The sequence below is a fragment of the Cimex lectularius genome, unplaced genomic scaffold (assembly GCF_000648675.2).
Source record: "Cimex lectularius strain Harlan isolate CLEC.00 unplaced genomic scaffold, Clec_2.1 scaffold78, whole genome shotgun sequence".
Classification (NCBI taxonomy): domain Eukaryota; kingdom Metazoa; phylum Arthropoda; class Insecta; order Hemiptera; family Cimicidae; genus Cimex; species Cimex lectularius.
In genome coordinates, this window is record NW_019392658.1 from 498,066 (window position 1) to 519,332 (window position 21,267).

At 37.2% G+C, this 21,267-nt stretch overlaps 1 protein-coding gene across 2 annotated transcripts in view; it reads right to left on the bottom strand.

Annotated features, from left to right (window-relative positions):
• Window positions 1-365: 365 nt before the first annotated feature.
• The window catches only part of LOC106663359 (B-cell receptor CD22-like), a 569,781-nt gene continuing 548,879 nt past the window's right edge, over window positions 366-21,267 (bottom strand). For both annotated transcript variants that reach the window (XM_014388165.2, XM_024224807.1), the window contains 9 exons: window positions 20,972-21,129; window positions 20,019-20,163; window positions 18,576-18,706; window positions 18,342-18,501; window positions 12,718-13,017; window positions 7,371-7,667; window positions 7,076-7,300; window positions 6,854-7,008; window positions 366-800 (listed from right to left, as the gene is read on the bottom strand). In XM_014388165.2, the coding sequence (XP_014243651.1) occupies window positions 612-800; window positions 6,854-7,008; window positions 7,076-7,300; window positions 7,371-7,667; window positions 12,718-13,017; window positions 18,342-18,501; window positions 18,576-18,706; window positions 20,019-20,163; window positions 20,972-21,129 (1,760 nt within the window). In that variant the 3' untranslated portion in view covers window positions 366-611. The remainder of the gene's footprint in view (window positions 801-6,853; window positions 7,009-7,075; window positions 7,301-7,370; window positions 7,668-12,717; window positions 13,018-18,341; window positions 18,502-18,575; window positions 18,707-20,018; window positions 20,164-20,971; window positions 21,130-21,267) is intronic.

Genomic DNA, 21,267 nt, shown 5'->3' on the forward strand with positions numbered 1-21,267 from the left:
GTGAGGATTCTACGTCTGCTGTCTGGGTATAGTCCGATGTATGTGACTTAAGTGGAAGTGGGTACCTTCTTGTTGTTGATGATAGCAAGATAGCCCTTCAATTTTTGCTCTAGTGCTCGACAAGCTCACGGTGTTCCTGGTTGTAGGAGGTGCTTGGTAGGATTCAGGTTAGGAGACAATTGGGATATAATTTACGTTCGTGGGAGTAATTATATAGAATGAAAAGGATGTCTATTGGAACAAAAAAATTTTAATATCAAAGAAAGAAAACGTTTCCAGGACACTCAATAACGAGTCATACAGGTAGATAAGTTTATTAATAGACAATATAAATATAGCATATATAGCATATGTATGTATATGTTATATACAAATTATACACATTGTTTTTTTTAGTAGTATAAACATTTAATGAAAGACATTAACATTGGCTGTTAAGATATCTGCTAAAAAATGCAGAACGTATAGTTACAAAAGTAATGAAATGACATCAAAAACACCAGAAGCAAACTTTTTTTTATCAAATGATATCTTGTCCAAAGTCATATTTCATTATTATTAAGGAAAGGGCCGGGTGTCTGGGTCATGGGATCATTTTAGCCGAGCCGGATTTAGACGCAGCTCTCCTGTTGACTAGGCATCAGAGGCGTCCGGACTGAAATCACCTCTCTTTCCCCGATGTGCTGAGGCTGCGAGAACCTTATTGGCTGTTGGTTCCCGCATATCAGCGGTTCGCTCATCCTGTCCAACTCTCTGGATATGCTACCACCACCAAAAGCGACATCGCTGTTGACTACCGGCTGAAAAAGAAGAACGATTTTAATGTTCAAGAGCATATACATATACAGTTAGGTACAACTAAATAAGCTCTCTCCAAAATAAAGCAGTGCTAATATACTTCCACCTAATCCTAAAATCTTATTTAACAATCAAAACATCAAAATAAGGTGCCGCAATGTGTTCTTATAGACTAGTACTCACACAAGGGAGCATTCTTGGCCCCTTGCTTTACACCAATTATACCATTGACTTTCATAAACATCCCGATACCATCTCACCGTCTGATGTTACCACAATTTTGTCTTCAAAAGTGAATCCTAATCTTTTCACGGTACAGCAGGTTTTGGAGTTGTTGACACCATTTCCCCCTAGAGGATAAAAGGTAGCTTTCGGTAGGGTACCGAGACATTCTTTATAGGCTTAAACGATTCCTACTCACCTCCAATAAGGTTAATAAAATTATCCTTGAACCTTAAGTGACCTCTGCTTCAGAGTGAGGTGAACGAGAAATCAGATAAAATACTTATACAGGAAGGCGTCTCACAAATGAGCGTTCTTAGTTCCATACATTATATTATTTATTTTTTTATATATCCCACCAATTAAAAGTCCTAAGACCAATTGTCGAAGTTCGTTAGTAGTCTTAGTAGTAGTCTCTAGTTAGTAGTCGTAACAACACATAATCCCAGATCCATTTTATTTCAAAAACTATAGCCAAATATAAGAAGAACTGGAACTCCAGTGTAGCATCACCTTAAAATATGTGACTATAATGAGCTGATCAATGTCGACTGTCTAGAAAAGACAGAGACAACTGTACACAATCTATCGAACTGCCAATAACTATAAAAAAGGTTGTATTAACTGAGAAAACCGTTCTTCAGCTATTGATGAGGAAGTATTGACCTTGAAACGAAAATCTTCCTGGAAATCCATCAGAAGAGATTGGCACAATAGACGACAGTTTATATGCTAAAGGGTGAAATCCCTACCACTCCCGGGGAGGAATAAAAAAGGTCTCAATCAAATTAAACTGCTCTTTTTCCAATCAAATTCCTTTCCCATATATTAAATTATTTTCAGATCTGGCTAATGATAATAAATCTTCCCTAGGGAAGAAGGTAAAATGGGAACCGTGAATTCCAGAAGTGTCCATCCTGGCCCACTTAGCACCATAAATCTTTAAGTGCTTGAAAGCGTCAAGTGAGAGATAGAAAAGGTCAATCCAAACATTTTTTAAAACTAATTAGGGCAGAAGTGGAATAAAAGGGCGTCAGTTGTGGGAAAAGAACCTAGTGGCGGAGGCGGAAATGTGCCGCAGGGCGGTGTGCTTTGTGCAGAATTAGCTACATTTCTCCTAGGCTAAATTATGGATATGGCGAGCGACCAACCGAAAAAACCTGTTTAAGGCGGCTGGGCCGTAAATATTTTACCGCCTTTTATATGTGCGACGAAGGAAGGAAAGACAAAACCCCTTCTGGGTTTCAATTTAATTCAGAACCCACGTCTCCTGTCCTTCTTTTATCGATTTCGAGTCACACGAACGTAGACAGCGGCGAGGGAACGTAATTGGGATAATGTATTTCCTCCTTACTTAAATGTTTTAGCGAGGTCATTCAAGATTTACGCCGTTGAATCTAGGATTACCGTCATTTCTTCATTCGCAACAGGATTAAAGTTGTCGCGAACAATCGAATTTTTCATTCTTATCAGAATATGTACAATAGTCGGCGCCTTGCGTCTCTATCACAATCATGGTCAAGAGTTTTCTTCTCTCGTCCAAATTTTCAAACGATTCCCTGCTTAATTTTTCTTAATTTTTCCGCCAGGAGTGGATGTTGGAATTTAATAGACCGGTAAAATTTTAATTTGGCTCCAACGCTTCGTATACACAGTGACAACTTACTCGTATCACCCCTGGTTTTCTCAAAAACTACTCAATCTAGAAAAGTTAAAACCTAAAAGTTTCTTATTTAAGTTTTATGTACCATCCTACTGTCGTTCACTGCATTCTTGGTAAACCCCTTTAAAACACCTTAATAAGCAAATAGTCCCCATTTTTTGTTCTTTCATAGGCGTACCGTAATGATAATGGACAGACATTCTGAAGATGACGGAATGACGACCAAATTTCAGGCTCATAACCTCGAACATAATACGAAGAAATTACACAATTTAACTTTTAGAAGAGACAGGCAGACTATTTTGACTTCAATTGGAGGGACAAAATCTTCCCTCGCCATCTATCCATCTATTTTGATAATTATCTATTGCCCATTTTTCAGCCTCTTCTTTGGTGCGCACAGTGAGCTATTACCATGATTATTTAGTTCTCATATTGCCGCAGTCATTTTTTCTTTAATGTCGATCGGAAACTGGCCTGTGATCACCTGTAAAGCATCACTGGATACGGTCCTATAAGACTTTGATTGTGTTAATAGAGCGCTTCTTTGTGCTTGATCCAAGATATTTCAATCTGGTGCTTTCAGGTTTTTGCCCCAAGATGGGCAGGCATATAACATTACGGATTGTGCGACTGTTTTGTACATTATATCCCTACTTCCTGATATTCCCCATGACGCAGAGCTTATGTGAGTCATAAGACTAAGTTTTGTGATTGCTTAATTAATGACGACCAAATTTCAGGCTCATAACCTCAAACATAATACGAAGAAATTACACAATTTAACTTTTGGAAGAGACAGGCAGATTATTTTGATTTCACTTTGAGATACCCAAAATCTTCCCTCGCCTACCCATCGTACAAAAACTGGCTCAACCATTCTCTTGAAAAACGACTACATTCGCCTTAATAAATACGCTCATTTTGAAATCATAGCCTAAGAAAATATAATTATATTATTTCGATTTTAACATGAATTTTATATTGGCGGCCTCGATTTTATCATTTCCGAGTAATCGTTTTCACCTTACAGAGTGCACATGGGTTGGGCTAGGCTAGGTGATTAACAGATTAGTGTTAGGTTAGGTCCTGTTATAGTTAGGTTTATGCTGGGTTAAGACATGAATTGTAGGTTAGCGACGGTTTTTTTGTTTTGTTGGACAAGGCGCCTAAGGCCTGGACTTATCTACCGCGATTCGGCCCACTGACACTAGAAATACAATAAATAACATGATTAAAAAACGTGACAGCCTCAGTAGGCCGGATCGGCAAAGAAGCTCTCGCTCAAGCTCAAGAGCACTTTCGACATGTGGCCATCGGAGGATAGAAGAGGGTTCACCCTCACTCGATTAACCACAGGCCATGCGAGGTTGATACACTTTTGGTGAACTGAAAACCAGGTTGCTCGATTAATTGAAGAATGTTATTCCTTGCTTTCATATAGAGAGCGTGTAGGAATGTCACACGATATGAGAATCGTGCTGGAGAAAGCATTTGTGTATCCTGTTCCGATTCTTGCAGGAAACAAGGTTGTTTTATTGTATACAGAAAGTTTTATGTTCCTTAGTGAGTGTGGAGAGTGGATATATTTATTAGCACGAATGTGTAGTGTGAGAATGCCAATAGCGGAATATTGAGTACACCATCGACCCTCAATGAGTTAGTATATACAGCGATGGACAAATGAAAGGCACCACTAATTTATTTGGTTTAATCTTAAATCCATTATCTTTCTACATTAATTACATGTAATTAGGAGCTATCGTAGTCAAATAAATAGTAAATAATGCTTTGTTTACTTCCTTTGTTTGCTTTTGTACTGATTAATCTCATTTGCTCAAAAAAGTAGCATTATGCCCTTCCATTTTGCTACGCCTAAAGATCTCGTTCAGTTAATCTTTTTCCTACGTTGAATTTCATTTGTTATTATTCTTATTTATTTAGAAATCGTGAGATGCGGTCTGGTGTGATGTAGGTTTCAAAAAAACATTTTCTTTATCGTGCCAACGTTTCGATCTTTATTGAGATCATCTTCAGGGCCTGGGATTTACAAACATTGTTTACATATAACAATTACATTTTGGATGTGGAAAAGTGAATTTATACAATGCAAAAATAAATAAATAAAATAATAAATTCACTTTTCCACATCCAAAATGTAATTGTTATATGTAAACAATGTTTGTAAATCCCAGGCCCTGAAGATGATCTCAATAAAGATCGAAACGTTGGCACGATAAAGAAAATGTTTTTCTGAAACCTACATCACACCAGACCGCATCTCACGATTTCTAAATAAATATCGATTAACGGTCACTAATCACCACACATTATTCTTATTCGTAAGTCTTTTTTCAATGGGACCATTCAGGCATTTGGTGAGTATGACAGCGTCAGGGTCTTAGAATTATTAGAGGAAGGATACAGCCAGCGAGAAGTCGCCAGGAGGCTGAGTGTAAATCATTCTACAATAGGAAGGTTCTTCGCACTACAGAGAAACAGGGCTTCACACTAGACGGCCAGGACAGGGTCGACTTAAGGCTACAGACGATGGAAATGGGAAAACTAACGGAACGACCATCTCATCCCATTTGTACGTACGGCAGTGGGGCACCTCTAAATTTCTCTTATGCAACCCAAAGTCCTCAGATAAATATGAATTATCCATACTATATTTGTAATACTACCCCATCATCCCGATAGTCCTGCCCATGCCGTGTCCAACAGATCCCATCCCGACAGTCCTACCAGGCGTTTCAAGAATGGCCGCGTGACCTCTTTTCTGAGGAATAAGTTTAATAAATACTTGAATAAACCAGTGAAATGAAATAAAATGGTAAAACATTCTTTCCTCCCTTCAATGCAAATAAAATATATAAATTATGTATATCCTTTATTGTAATTTTCAATTGTACATTGTAATAAAAAGTAAAACAAAAAAATTCACCCTTCTAAAACCAGGGTACCGATGATCCCTCGGGTCAAATGATGCGACGTTCTTATTCAAGTCGATTGTTTGAGGTTGAGGAGCTAATGTAAATAATCCGCTCCGAATCTCATCAAAGAGTAAGCTTTTCCTAAGCTGCGGTCTCGGCATTTAGTCCCCAGGTCGGTCGGCGATTACAACCAAAATCGAAATTTCGGTTCTAGACACCAATGAACGTGAACAGAAAATGCACTATTCTTAAATACATTTTGTTTACCTTTTCCCAAATACTCTGAGAGAACATGGTATAAAAAACCTAAACCTTACCGTCTTAACCGTCTTAACACCAACCCTGGTCCTAACCTTACCCTAGCATAACATTTCACCAAACTCTAATAACTAATCCGTCCCTCAGCTCAAGTTTTGTCTTAACCCAACATTAACGTAACCAGAACACAACCTACCCTAACCCTAATCCCCCATCTAATCCTAACCCAACCTATTCTAATCTAACCATAAAATTCCAAACCTAACCTCACCTAACCCATGCGCAATCTGTAAATCGAAATGGGTTACATAAAAATATCCCGGTCACAAACATATACATGTTAAAATCAGAAGAGTAGGATTACACCTCAGTCTATGCTTTAAAACTGTATTTTTAACACAAATGTAGTAGTTTTTCAAGCGTATGGTTGAGCCAGTTTTTGTACGATGGGTGGGCAATTTTGGGTCGTTCCAACTGGAATCAATGTAGTCTGCTTGTCTTTTTAAAAGTTAAATTGTGACATTTCTCGTGTTAAGTGCGGAGACGAAATCAGGTCGTCATTGGGTCATCTTCAGTGTTTTTTTTATCGTTTTGGTCAGCCTACAAACCGACGATTATAATTACAGACCGTAACAATAACATAAAAAAATAAATTAACTCAATCCTCAACACAAAACCAGCACCTAAGATGGCGAATGCCGAAAAGCGTCTGACTGACCAACAAAGCGAGATCAGGAATAACAAAATGATCGGCAACGACCAAATGAATTAACCATCTTTTTATGTTGTGTCGACGGTGGGAAAAACATATGAACAAATACAAGCAGGTTCCAACTCGAGGATCTTACAAAACAAAGTAGACAATTTTCTCGACTGCTTTCTCTCTCTTCTATCTCTCAGGTCATATATATATACATACATATCTAGTAATATAACTAACAATAAATAATACATAGAGTATAAAATGTATTTTTACTTGGAGAGCTGCTGCACGGTATCTCTGATTAAAGTTATCGACTGATTCGTTGGCATGCGGGACTTCATGATAAACCATGTTGTCGATGGTGAGGAACTGAGCTTGGTTAACCTTGGCAGGAAGAGCCGATTCCGCCGGCATTTGGTACTTGGACTCTAAAACCAAAGTGAAAAAATCCTTTCAAAAATTGAGAAAACGCAGACAGGTTTTCCAAGGTGTCACCTTTATTGGAAGGGATGATATCTGGGTTATCATCGATGCAATATTTGTCGTGAACGTCGCTGGACGGAGACTGCTTGACTTTTTCTATTTGGTTTTGAGCCGGAGCCGAGACACTGCTTCTAATGCGAAGTGCACCAAATATAACTACTGCGCAGGTTATGAGGACGACTAAGGCAACCATCAAAACTACGACGACCGGTGTGACGGCGAACGGCACTTGGCTCTCTGAAATTAACAGATTTCTTTTTATTCAAGGAAAATGAAGATTTAGAGGATTAATGTTTGAATATTTTACCTGAGGGTTTGGCGGTCGCCTTAATTGTACGCCCTTCGATATTGACGCTTTCGCTTCTACCTTTGGAGTTGAACGCGTACAGTGACATCTTGAAGAAAGAACCCGACGGTAGATCGCCTACGTAGAAAGAAGCCCGCCGGGATGTCTTGTTCGCGATTAACGTGTTGGTGACTCCGTCGAAAATTTGAAGTTGGAACCTCTGAGGCTGCCCGCCGTCAAACGCTTCGATGCAGTCCACGTCCAAGGAAGACGCAGAGTAGTTCATCACAGAACAGTTAAACGGTGTGTCAGGTCGCCCTGCGAGAAACAACATCAATCAATAACATTTACGCCAATATATAATACATTTAGAGAGAGCGAATTGTGAATGCAAAGCAAAATCTCACCGGACATTACTCAAAGATTTATTGTAATTTTTATGCATCGCTCAAATTTTTTTCCTATAACTAAATGCTACCATTTATTATTTTTACACAGGCTATCAAATATTATAATGCAATAAATACTCTAATCGTCGACCTCGAATTTGTCTTTTCAAACACTAACTCATACTGCTACTAACTCAGCAGGTTTATTTCAGCTGCAAATCCCGACCAATTTTGGAGCAGGAAACAGAGCTCATACACAGTGCAACAAGTGTTATGATTGGTATACAGTAGTCAACAGTATTTGTCCGGAACAGGATATAGTGGGATTGCGATGGGCAATACTTGTTCGGAACAGAATCCAGTGGAATTGAGATGGGCAATACTTGTTCAGAACAGAATCCAGTGGAATTGAGATGGGCAATACTTGTTCAGAACAGGATACAGTGCGCTTGCGCAGGGAAGTACTTGTTCAGAACAGGATACAGTGGAATTGCGATGGGCAATACTTGTTCGGAACAGGATACAGTGCGCTTGCGCAGGCAAGTACTTGTTCAGAACAGGTTTCGAAAACGCGCTACTGGAACGCTTACTTACAACCGTACCCTAATTTTCCTTTCAAAATTGAAATATTTTTTAACAGTTTCGTATCCAGATGACTATTACACATGAGATTAATTTATAAAAATCATTGTCCCCTCGTCCGTGACAACCACAACCATTGGAGTTAAACCCTCCTGTATGTCAGGAATTCTTTTTCTTTACCTACCGTGTGCTACGCCAGCCTTGATTTGAAACAAATCGGAGTATTCTTCTAAATTAAAATAGCCTTTTTATAAGTTAATAGGTCCAATGTTCAACATATTGTCTTGGGAATAGTTTTTAAAGCTACTCACTTATGGTAGGGAAAGCATTTTTTCGGGGCGCCGTTTCGATGGGGCATTTCTTCCAATTTCTGTGCGGATGAATGGCAGAGAGGTTGCCAGTAAATAGATTTATAATTTTCCTCATTATCTGCCTACTAAGAAAGGTAGATGTTTTGTCCTGGTTAAGATATTAAGAAACTTTTATGATCGTTTTGGTAAATTCATTCATTGTATAGTTATTTATTTCTCTTTTATTTGTCCGATTCCGCTGTAGCATACTTTGAAGTGTGTCTTGTGTACTTGAAAGATTGTGAGGGCTGCTTTTGTTTGTTTGCTAGCATGTGCCTTCAGACTTTTTCATGTTCCGGCACCCATTTAGAAGAAGAAGAAGATGAAGAAGAAAAATAATTATTCTGGGACTGGAGTGTCTCATTAAAATCAATAACACATAGGTTAAAGTGAAAATGATTAATATTTCGACACAAAAATAAACATTGTCATGGTGATCAACGTAATAACAACGTACTTATATAAAACAAAACCCAAAGGAGTTGAACTAAAGGGAATCACTCTGAAAATTAATATTAAAAATAATAATTATTGGGTAAATTTAAACTGTGGTTAAATCGATTCTGTTTGGATGGAGAGAGGTGCGTGTACAGGAAATGTTTAAAAGAGGTAAGGGTAGCGGCATTGCGGATAGTTGGGGGGAGGGAGTTCCAGAATTTTGGTGCTCGGACAAGGAAAGACCTTTTAAAGGTGCATGTTTTATACCGGGGAAGGATTAGGTCACAGGGAGATGAGCGGGCATTTCAGTAGTGTAAAGAGGATTTGAATAGAATGGACTGGATAATGCAATGATGACGATGGTTCGTAAAGGCCTATTAAAGGAAGGAGCTAAGAAAATTTATACTTCGGGAAGAGGGATAGAGCCAGGAAAGGCCCGAATATCGCCGTGGAACCCTGAACCCAGCAGAGTTGTCTGAAATATCTGCCTATCTTTCAGTACCATGATGTAAAGGTGATCGACCAGCTGTTATTCAACAATATTTTTAGTGGTCCTCGAGGTGGAACTATTTGATAAAATATTACAAGTTTATATACCCGTTTGAGAGTCCTGAGGAAGGTGAAATAAAACACGGAAAGCTTGGCGTAGTGTTTGAGCTCGTGCATTTTTCTTAATATTTAAAGGTACTAAATTTTCAAGAAAATGTTTCTTTTATATTTTTTCCTTTCATTCCCCTTTTCCCAATTCAATTTATTTTAAACCCTTTTTAAAATATGTAAAATAAGTTTTTGTTAATGAATTTAAATTTATCGTTGGGCGTAGAGAGAAATAGATAACGCTTAAATGTACCAGTTGTTGACCGAAATAATCCGCCTTCGAACAACAATAACACTCCGCTCCGCGGTAAGATCATTCGGTTCTCAGGCTTTGACCACTTCGACTCCATTTTTGTTTTTTTCGGCTTCACCCTTTTTCATCATTTTTTCGTTCGTTTGTCTTCGGAAAAAGGGGAGAACTTTGTCGATACACGGGGAAATCATCGTCCCGAGTAATTGGTTTCGCCTGTTCTCGAATTAGCCAAAATAGTGAGAATCACTGGCAGAAAATCTCGCTGCTCGACCAACAGAAGCAGGAACTTCGTTCGACCTTCGCTTCCAGGTCATCTTCGGAATTTCGCAGGACTTCGAATCTCATTCATCCATCGATCCATCAACGTGAACCCACCATTCATCGACATCGTACTTCAAAATCTGTATTTATTTTTTCGTTATAATTTTGCATGCAAGGTTGCTTAATAATTTTTTTTCTTTCTCCTCAAATATGCGCAGGGGATAATTTAAGGAACAATTATTAATTTCATATTATTCACACCCTTATCTTAGATTATTTTGTTTAGTTTTGTTACAAAATTTTAATAGTTCACTTATTTTTGTTAATTTCTGTTCATATTCGATAAAATGGATTAAATTCAAATTTGACCTAAGATTATCCGGAACCGGTATTTTTTCATGGTCAACTTTTGTTACTTAGTCGATTACTATATTTTGATTTACAAGTTAGATTTTAATTTATTATAATTTACTCATTATTTTGTTTGATTATACCCCATTTGTTATTTTAATTTGAGTGTTTTATTCGGCAGAAGATATTGCATGTTAGTTTTATTTCATTTACTTTGTACTCTCACGTGAAACGATAATATTACATTGCTTCAGATAATTTCTAAAAGGATTAATTAAATTGTTCGTCATTTTCAATATTAATTTCATTAACACCTATTTATTAATTTTCATTTTAATTCTTTATATATTTTCTCCGCTACCTCCTAGATCATCCTCATCCTCTCAACCGATTACAGAAGTGGGAAACCCATTTGATCGGCTATAGACGGCATCTATCGCTCCGGGTAAGGAAATTTGTCCTTTCAATTATTTAGAAAGACCCCTCCCCCCAACACGTAGTTTCAACCCAAGAACATTCATTGGACCACATTCCCAATCCTACGAAATATATTAGGGGTATTAACGATCTTTGTGTTAACCCTGTTAAGTCTGTTAGGTCCTGTTATATCGAGAAAAATGATGACGTAGACTTGTTAGAATCGGCTGGTTAACATTGCTCGATCTAACAGGCCAGGGCCAATGTTAGGTGCTAGGTCGAAAATGTAGTCACTTTGCTTGCCGTTATGGCGTAGGTAACCAACATGGCAGCCATGAATTTAACATCTGTTTTTTGTTTATACGTATTTTTATTCTTAAATTCGCATTAATTAAATCAGACCAATACATTTCTTTTGTTACTTTCTGACCTGTCCTTATATTCTCATTCATAATAGATACACCCCCTGTCATATAAAGTTGTAGGCAGTTACACGTTAGGATGCAGGTTAGGTACGTCGGCACGAAATGAAGCGTGTCATTTGTTAGTACTTTTCGAGTGTATAAATAGCATTTTGAATGAAAGAGTTAATTTTCCTTTTTTATTAATTTCTGGCATCTTACAATTTAACACAAAAGAAAACCAAAACAAACAACAACGAGCCTTCAAGGACTGTTATAGCTTTATTTTTGGTTCTACCAATCGCCACGCGCAGCATTGCGGTAAAATTAACGTTTAACAAGCTAAGAAAAGAAGGGGGCGTTGAAGATCTTACTTGACATTTCTTTATTTGAGTTACACGAGTTAAAATCTTACAAAAATCTATTGTTTCATACCATGTTATGTATTTTCTGTGCCTGGACCTCATCGTGGGAAATTGATGGTGTCGAGCCCAGAAGTTTTGCTAGGTCAAAATTTGGGCCTCTAACCCCAAACCTCATTTCCCGTTCCATTTTCGATCCATCTATTTACACTAATAAGATCCTATCCTTTTAATCATTTTATTTTCTGCTTTCTTTTAGGCCAGGCTTTATTTCTTTTTGTTCTGAGAGACTGATAGGCAAGTATACATTGTATCTAGGTTATTAAGACATGCCAATTTTTATAATTGATTTTATGTCTTATTTTGCAGAATTTTTGGCCAACAGTAGGGTTAACAGTTCTATATGAGAGCAGGGGTCTAAGCGTTGTTGGCCATCACGGTCCGACACAAAACTTTCCCGTAATTCGATGCGAGGTGGTGTCCAGTTTTTACAGCTTATGACCGTTCGTCATCTCCCAAATGATCGTTGTTGAGTTTAATAGCGCGGTTTCGGATGTATTTGTTTTTCCCCGTAAACACCGTCTATCTCGAACGGGTCGATGTTCCATTCGTGAAGTTCGCCTATGCTGTTTATCGTCGGGTTTGAATAGTTTGTACACCTCTGCACCTAGCTTTTCAAGTGCAAATGGATATCGCTTGTTTTATCATGGATTTTGTTTTTTCTGCAGACATCATTGGTTAAACAAATTAAACAATTGCTTAGTAAAAGTTTTAACTAAGAAAGTATAATGTAAATTAGGTATTTGTTTGCCTCTTTTTCTGAAATGGAAAAGTGCATAAGAATTGTTGTTAGTAGCGGAAAAGTAGATAAACATAAAATGACACAAGGTTAATAAAAAAGTATGGAAATGTACTCGCTCGTTGTTGTTTTGACAACCGGAAAAGGGGTTTGAACGTCAAAACTTACCTGCTGGTATGATGTGGAAGACGCAAGGCGTTCTCTGAGGGCCGGCGGTGTTCGACGCCCAACACATGACAGTTCCGTAATCCATTTCCGTCCTCGGGGTGTATGAGAGGGTCGAGAGGGAGAGCTGGAGCGAATTGTGGTATTTGCTCGGGGAAATTTCCACGCTTTCAGCCGAGTTATTAAAACTCCATTTGAAGTCGTCCGGCGGGGGGAAGGCGTCAACTTCACACATGACCCTGGCGTCTTCGTTCCTCGCCACGCCGAAAACGTGTTTCTGATCTTCTCTGCAGACGGGTTTATCTGAATAGGGAAAAAAAAGAAATTACTCGTAGGATTTTTAGGCGACAACTTAGAGCTATAGATAAGTTAGATTTTATTTAGTTTACTTCCAGAAAACCGTCTGGTCTGAAATGGAACAACCCAACACAAAAAAGTTATACAAACCGAAGTTAAAAGCAATGTATAAAATTAATTGTCTCCTCTGTACTGCCGTAACTTATGACCAAAGCGAGCAAATAATTAAAATTAGAATATCAGCACACAAATCAAGTCACCATGCGGTCGAGGGTAAATGTTGGCGTTGTTTAAGCGGTGGAATCGAGCACTTTTCCACTAGACTGATTCCGGCTCTTGTTCCGGAAAGAGAAAGAATTCATAACCGGCATTTATTATTCAACCGGCTTCTCCAGCAGAGAAATGCCTGAGACGGGCTCACCCGCAAGTCGCAGCGGCACCGTTTGAAAGCCAGTCCACTCAGGCTATCACTGCACGGGTACAATTTTAATAAAGGGACTTAAGGGACTTGAGCCGAGATGGACACTAAAGCTGAACATATTTTGAAAATGATCAAATCTGGTTAAAAAATGTTGAGTAAAAGCGGTACAACGTTAAGCAAAATTACCGCCCCGTTGTCGTCAGAACTTTGTATTATAATAAAAAATAAATTAGCAGTTCTCGATTCCTAGATAATCGTCAATAATAACAAATAAAATATTAATTTGTTAGTAAACTAGTGTAAAAAAGAGAAACGATAGAAGTATAATAATGTGATCAGTGTTGAGAAATGTTCAGGTTTCTGTGTATATCACTATTGTGTATTATCTACCATATTTCGTAGTACTTCATTTTGAAAGCGTTTATTATGGATAGTATTATTTTTTTGGCAAAACCCCAGAGTAATGTACCATACATCCGTATAGGTTTTACTTAATACTGACAGATGGGAATTACTTCCCAGCAACCTGTAAAGTGTTCTTTCCGTTTTAATTTTTTTTTTAAATCTAGAGTCATGCCTAAATATTTTATTTAATTCTGGGATGAGGGAAGACGATTGCCTACTAATTTTCTATGTTGTGAACTTAATGCTCTATAACGTATAAATGTGAAGTTAACATTTACGGATTTCTAGTCATGGATGCTGATGATTGCCATTTGCAGTCGGTTCGGCAAATGTAGCTATAATAACGTTTTCCGTTTTCGGTACTCACTTGTACAGTGAGCATGCTCAGAGCAAAGAAAAGAACTTGTTTGGAACAGTATAAAGTGCGCATACCCACCCAGAGCAGTACTCGTTCGGAACAAAGATACAATCCATATGTCCAGAGCAGTTTTTGTTCATGAAAGTATACAATGCATATGCCCAGAACAGTACGTATGCGGAACCGTATAAAGTGCGCAGGCCCAGAGCAGTACTTGTTCAGAACAGGATACGATCCATATGCCTAGAAAAGAACTTGTTTGGAACCGTGTAAAATGCGCATACCCAGAGCAGTACTCGTTCGGAACAAGGATACAATCCATATGTCCAGAGCAGTTTTTGTTCATGAAAGTTACAATGCATATGCCCAGAACAGTACTTATTCGGAACAGTATAAAGTGCGCATACCCAAAAGCAGTATTTGTTCGGAACAAGGACGCAAGCCATATACCCAGAGCAGTATTTGTTCAGGAAAGTATACAATGCATATGCCTAGAACAGAACTTGTTTGGAACAGTATAAAGTGCGCAGGCCCAGAGCAGTACATATTCGGAACAGTATAAAGTCCGCATACCCAAAAGCAGTGCTCGTTCGGAACAAGGACGCAATCCATATGCCCAGAGCAGTATTTGTTCAGGAAAGTATACAATGCAAATTCCCAGAACAGTACGTATGCGGAACCGTATAAAGTGCGTAGGCCCAGAGTTGTACTTGTTCAGAACAGGATACGATCCATATGCCTAGAAGAGAACTTGTTCGGAACAGTGTAAAATGCGCATACCCAGAGCAGTACTCGTTCGGGACAGGATACGATCCATATGCCCAGAGCAGTATTTGTTCCGGAAAAGATAAAGTGCACATGTCCAGAAGAGTGATTGTCCGACAAGCGCTTGTTTGTAACCATGTATTAATTTTTCATCCAAACTTTAAAAAAATTTCAATAGTAGTTGTATCTGTATTTTCTTCCTTAAGTTGTTGTTCATTCTATTGATTGTCAGTCTAGTTAAACACATGGAAACTACAACAACCAATTAGTTTTTGTACATCGTATATATCTCAAGACTTCTTGTCCCCTCTTCAGCGATAACATTTCACATCCCTGGAAAGTTTTGCTCTGGTTGCCCTTGTATAATTTTACAGTTTAAATAGTTTTACAGTTTTTTACAGTTTTCTTGTCCTGTGTAATTAGCTGCATCGAATTACAGCGAGGCCACGTGACAGAAAGGCACCTTAATAATTTCTTGACGTTTAAAAACCCGACAATAAGAGATTGAAAAATTGTCTACTCCGTTTTAAATATTGTCTTCACGTGTGGCAAGGAAGGCATTCAGACGGAGGGAGAAATTGTGTATGCATTGTTCGCAAGACACGCCGTTTGCAAGGGTGAGACCACCCACCCTCCGACGTCCCTCGGAAAACCGCCCAACCCTTATTCTACAACTACCCAACGTTTTACAAGAGAAGACACACAAGGGAATAAGTATATTATAAAGTTGCACCAAACTCGAACCGAGAAACTACTTACTTCCCTATACCACGGACTGGAACAATTTACACGTAAATACCCAACTTCTCGTCCACATTATCCAACTTTTTTAAAACAAGATTGTCATTAAATTAGGAAGGAATGATTTTCCAACTTCTGCTTTCCTGAATCTATAAAGTATACTTCTGGGGGAAATATTCTCCTTGCGAGTCTCTCATGGCTTTAAGGGCATAAAAGAACAAACGTCTTTTTTTTACGGCGGTTCGCAACAGCAGAGGTCATATAAACTCTCAGAGTGCCGGTGTTTTTAAAAAAAAAAGCCCATTTGTAAGTATGTCGGGTTTGAATGCAGTGCCGCTGGATTCGAACTCGGGACCTTTACCTTCCAGTGATGAGCCCCGTGTCAACGCCTAAACCGTTGCGGCCACCGACGCCCCTGCCAAACGTCTATTCAACGTTGATTATGTTTTATTTGTTTAAAACATTCTTGAAGGTTTTTGCATTTGATAACGTTTTCAGAAACAAAATTTAAGTACTGAAAATATTGTTTTTAATTATTGAAATTAACTTTAGGAAGAAACGAGTTTTCACTTTTTTCCTTTTTGGAGGATGTATATTACTTTTTCATTATCATTTATGTCACATCTTTTTAGAACCAGCACTATATAAAGACATTAAGCTTTTCGTATATGTCTTCCAAGTTTGTGGCTTTGGTACTCGATTTTTGTGCTTTTTTTGGCAACATCTTGACTAAATTTTTATTTATTTAGAAATCGTGAGATGCGGTCTGGTGTGATGTAGGTTTCAGAAAAACATTTTCTTTATCGTGCCAACGTTTCGATCTTTATTGAGATCATCTNAAAAAATATATTTTGCATTGTATAAATTCACTTTTCCACATCCAAAATGTAATTGTTATATGTAAACCATGTTTGTAAATCCCAGGCCCTGAAGATGATCTCAATAGAGATCGAAACGTAGGCACGATAAAGAAAATGTTTTTCTGAAACCTACATCACACCAGACCGCATCTCACGATTTTTAAATAAATATCGATTTACGGTCACTAATCACCACACATCTTGACTAAAGAAGATTATTGATTCAACCGTCGAGGAAAGCCCACGATTTCATTGAAACGTTTTTAAAGTACGAACGCAATTTAGAAATTTTTTGCCTCTCCTGAAAAATCATAAAAGTGCACTTTTCTCAGAATTTGATCAAACGATTTAGTTAATACATTTTTATAATCATAAAGTAGATTTTTTGGAGTAGGTATTTGCAAAGAATTGTAAAAATAATGTTCAGTATTATGAGAAAAAAGTTTAAAGTTAGAAAAAGTCGACAGATTTTTTTTCAAATTTCAAATTTTTCTCAAAATTAAAACGTCTTACTTATTTAAAATAATTTCCTGAGCCATAACTTTCTCTCACACATTCGTAAACGCGCACATAACATTTTATTTAAATCGATTTTATTTTATTTTTATTTTTTGGTAAAGGGTCTTTTTCCATGATAATATAATGTTGGTATTGTCTGCCATTAACCCGATTTATTAACCGTCTCGTCTTTTCTTCTCTTTTGCCTTCTTTCAAGCTTTTCGGCTTTTGTCGGATTTCGCCTGGAGGCTATTTCCAGTTTCCACCCTTTCGGCTGGATTTAGCAACAGGTTTCCAGTGGTGACGTTGGAAAATGTAGAAGGCCTTCGTTTTTGTCCATTATCGGCCAATTCTTATATTTATTTATTTTTTGTTACTGAAAAGTTAAAAGCTCGAAATGAGACTTTTCTAGTTTTTGCCTTTTCTGGTATGTTTTCACTGAATTTTATCAACCGATCTTCATAAAGAATTTATGTAATCATCGAACAGATGCTTCGAAATAGTTATAGTTAAGGGTTTGTAAAAAACAATTTACAGTTTATGATAAAAAAAGGGTTAAAGTTAAAAACAGTGGACAGATTTTTTTTTATGCTTTGAAATAGTTATAGTTAAGGGTTTGTAAAAAACAATTTACAGTTTATGATAAAAAAAAGGGTTAAAGTTAAAAACAGTGGACAGATTTTTTTTTTAAATTTCAAATTCTTGTCAAACATAAATATCCTCAGTTAGTATAAATTTATTAGCCATAACTGTTTAACAAACATTCACAAACACGCATACCAATTTTTATTTAAATTTATTAATTTTTTTTCTTGAGAAGAGTGCATAATATGTAGGGGTTTTGATAATATAAGTAGGCAAGGTTGTCTAACCTTAAAATCAACGAAAATATTATAATTATTAAACTTTTTATATGAAATAATTTTTTGGACAATATTACTAATAGTTGATGGATCATGGTCAGTGAATCGGTGAACACAATCATGCTGAACTGGGACTTGGGGTACTTGCCAGATTCACTTTTTTGAAAATTAAATAACTTGTCAAAATAAAGTAATAAACAGTCTTATTTACTGGTTAAAAAAAGTGCCTGTTTTGTTCATCAATTTAAAAAAACAGCACGTTCATAAATAAAACTATTTATGGTATCAGATGAATATGAGTTGCCAAATGCTTTTTGCTCTTGTTCAATAAATTTTTAACACTTTCCAACTACATGATCATTGCTGATAGAACCAAGACAAATTTAAGTTAAAAATAAATGAAAGTGATTGTTACTCACACATGACTTTGAGGTGGACGATGTTGCTGTAGCCGTCCCCTTCTTCGTTAGCGGCCCCGCATGTGTAGTTGCCCGCTTGGGTTTTCTTCACTTCCTGAAGTACCAGATCCTTGTGATTAATAATGATGCCGTCTGCTTTATGACTATGCAACAGTTTATTCTGAAACAACCAGGACTTTTAGCCATTCCCTTTGTTCGGCTGAAAGGGATCGGTTAATGATTGATTGCATTTACATTATGCTTCCACATAACTTTATAAGCTGGGGGATTAGCATCGACTATGCATTCGAAGTAGACTCCATCGTTCTCTTCTATGTCGTCCGGGTTCATCTTTGATCCCAGCTCGAGTTTAACACGAGGGACGTCTGAAACAGAGAAAAATTTATTTCAGTTTCAATACTTATTCACAGTACTCTTACAAGAGCTGAAGAAACAACATAATAATCATGGAGTAATACGGCTTTGGTATTATTAAATCTTTGTTAGGATTTTAATCAATTCATGAGCTTTGCTAAGAAGAAATTTCATCCTTCAAAGAGAGATAAAATCTTTTCATCTTCACATAAAAATATTAAACTATGTGTTTTTTTTATTTCATCTACATCCCACATAACGAGAGTGTAAACGTATTTTTTAAATTCAAAAATTACACTGAGCGTGCGTGTACTCCTCGCATTTAAGGCGAATGCGCGCTTCCCGGTATTGCTTTTATGTATGGCAAATGAAGTAGCGATTTTTTTTTCTGTGTCTAGCACTAAAACAAATCCATGTTAAAAATAAAAACGTTTCTCCCGATTTTTTTCCGTTCACTTTCGAATTTACCATTAACAAATTTGAATTTGAAAAATTGTTTTTGCAACTGGCGCATGTGCACTCATCGCAATGTCTGCTCGTGCAGACTCTACGCAATGACTGCGTATACGCACTTTACGTAATGACTGCGCATACGCACTCTACGCAATAGCTGCGCATACGCACTCTACGCACTGTACGCAATATCTGAGCATACCCACTCTACGCAATGTCTGCGCGTGCGTACTCTACCCAATGACTGCGCATACGCACTCTACGCAATGGCTCCGTATACGCACTCTACGCACTGACTGCTCACGCAGTATTTCCCGGTAACGCTTTTTTGTCCACAAAAAATTACGCACTTTACAAAAAGGAGAAAATTAATAAAAAAGTAAACAAATAAAATAAAAACCGTTATTTGCTGTGTAAAATCTCTACAAAAGTGAAATAAATTGATATTAAAATCACGGCAGAATTCTTAAAATGATTGCCTCCTTGTAAAATCGAATGCATCTTAACCATTCAACTACTCGTACAATACCGGACAGATATCCCAGATTTGATTGCTCAGACCATTAACATTAATGTGAAATGAAACATTTTTATGGCTTCATTTTTTAAAGTCGCATTTAACTATTCAAGTCTATTGAAAATCTAAATCACATTCTTTAGAGTCACATCAGAGTGAATGAAATTAAACTTGTCGCTACTAGCTCCCAGAATGGCTGGGACTTTGTGTTTATTCGACTTAAACACAAAGATAGTGCTTGCTTATTAGGCGTGTAAATCACGTTAGCTTAGAATTAAACATTAAAAAACATACTAAAGGAATATACAATTCTTTTGTACTTTCTGGGGAAAGCAAATTTTTGTTGAACTTACACGAAACGTCGATTTTTCTAGATGCTTCCACAGTCGCACCTGTAAGGTAAGGGTTTTCCGCTCTGCACACCAATTTCACTCCGTTGTCCTCAACCAGTGGGGTGAAATTCAAAATTGAGACGGTCATGTTGCCATATTCAGAGCCCTATAACATAAATTACAAATATTATTAAAAGTAAAAAATAAATTTGTGTTTCTTAGTGATCTATTGTTTCATAATTTGTTGAAGTCGTGTGAAGCGGTCAAGAATGAGATAGTTTAGAAAACACCTTTTTCATTTTTTTGCCGACGTTTCGACCTTTATTCTGGTCATCTTCAGGGCACAACGTGTAGAGCTATTCTTGTGGTGTCATATTGGTTTTGTAAGAAACGACACAACACTTTCCCACAAAACCAATATGACACCACAAGAATAGCACCACACTTTATGCCCTGAAGATGACCCGAATAAAGGACGAAACGTACAGATTACGGTACATTACAACAAAAAGCTATCTCAGAAACATATTTTTAGCAGAGTATCAGTTACCTGAAACATAAGACGCTCAAACTTCTGAATGACATCGAGTCAAGAAAGAATATGTCTTATGCGCAAATGGCCGATGATCGTAGCTGTTAGTTAGCCTTCTCATAAATAAACCAACTACTACTTACAATTAATTGACATTAAAACATGAAAATGTATGTTTTCATTGTGAAACAGAGTTGGCCATTTTGGCTTGTGAGTTTTATACTCAGAAAACAATTTTTTTATCATGTATTTAGTCCATTTCGAATTAATTAAAGATGTGTAGGGTCGTACATAAGGTACTTATTATGTATGAGGCGTACCACGGTTGACTTTAACTTCACTTTCATGCTGAGTTTCAGGAATTGCAAGATTAAATTAAAAAAATATCCAATTACAATAGTAACATAATTTATAAAAAAATAAAAATTTATAGCAGTGTTACCTTTTGGATATAGTTTTTCAGCGGTTTGTCGTCCTTCCACCAAGTGATTTTCGCCGGTGGCCGAGAGCCATAAGTTTCGCATCTAATTTCGTAAAGTTGATCAGCGGAAAGTTTCGCCGGAAGGCTATCGTTAATTATCGACGCTTTTATGGGCTTAACTGAAACAGATTGAAGAACAATAATAGCTTGAGCTTTCTTAATATTGTCTGGTGTCACAGTTGACAGTCTGATATTGAAATTCAACAAAATACAACAATCATAATGGGCAATTGTAACTTGTTAAAAGTTGGAAACAG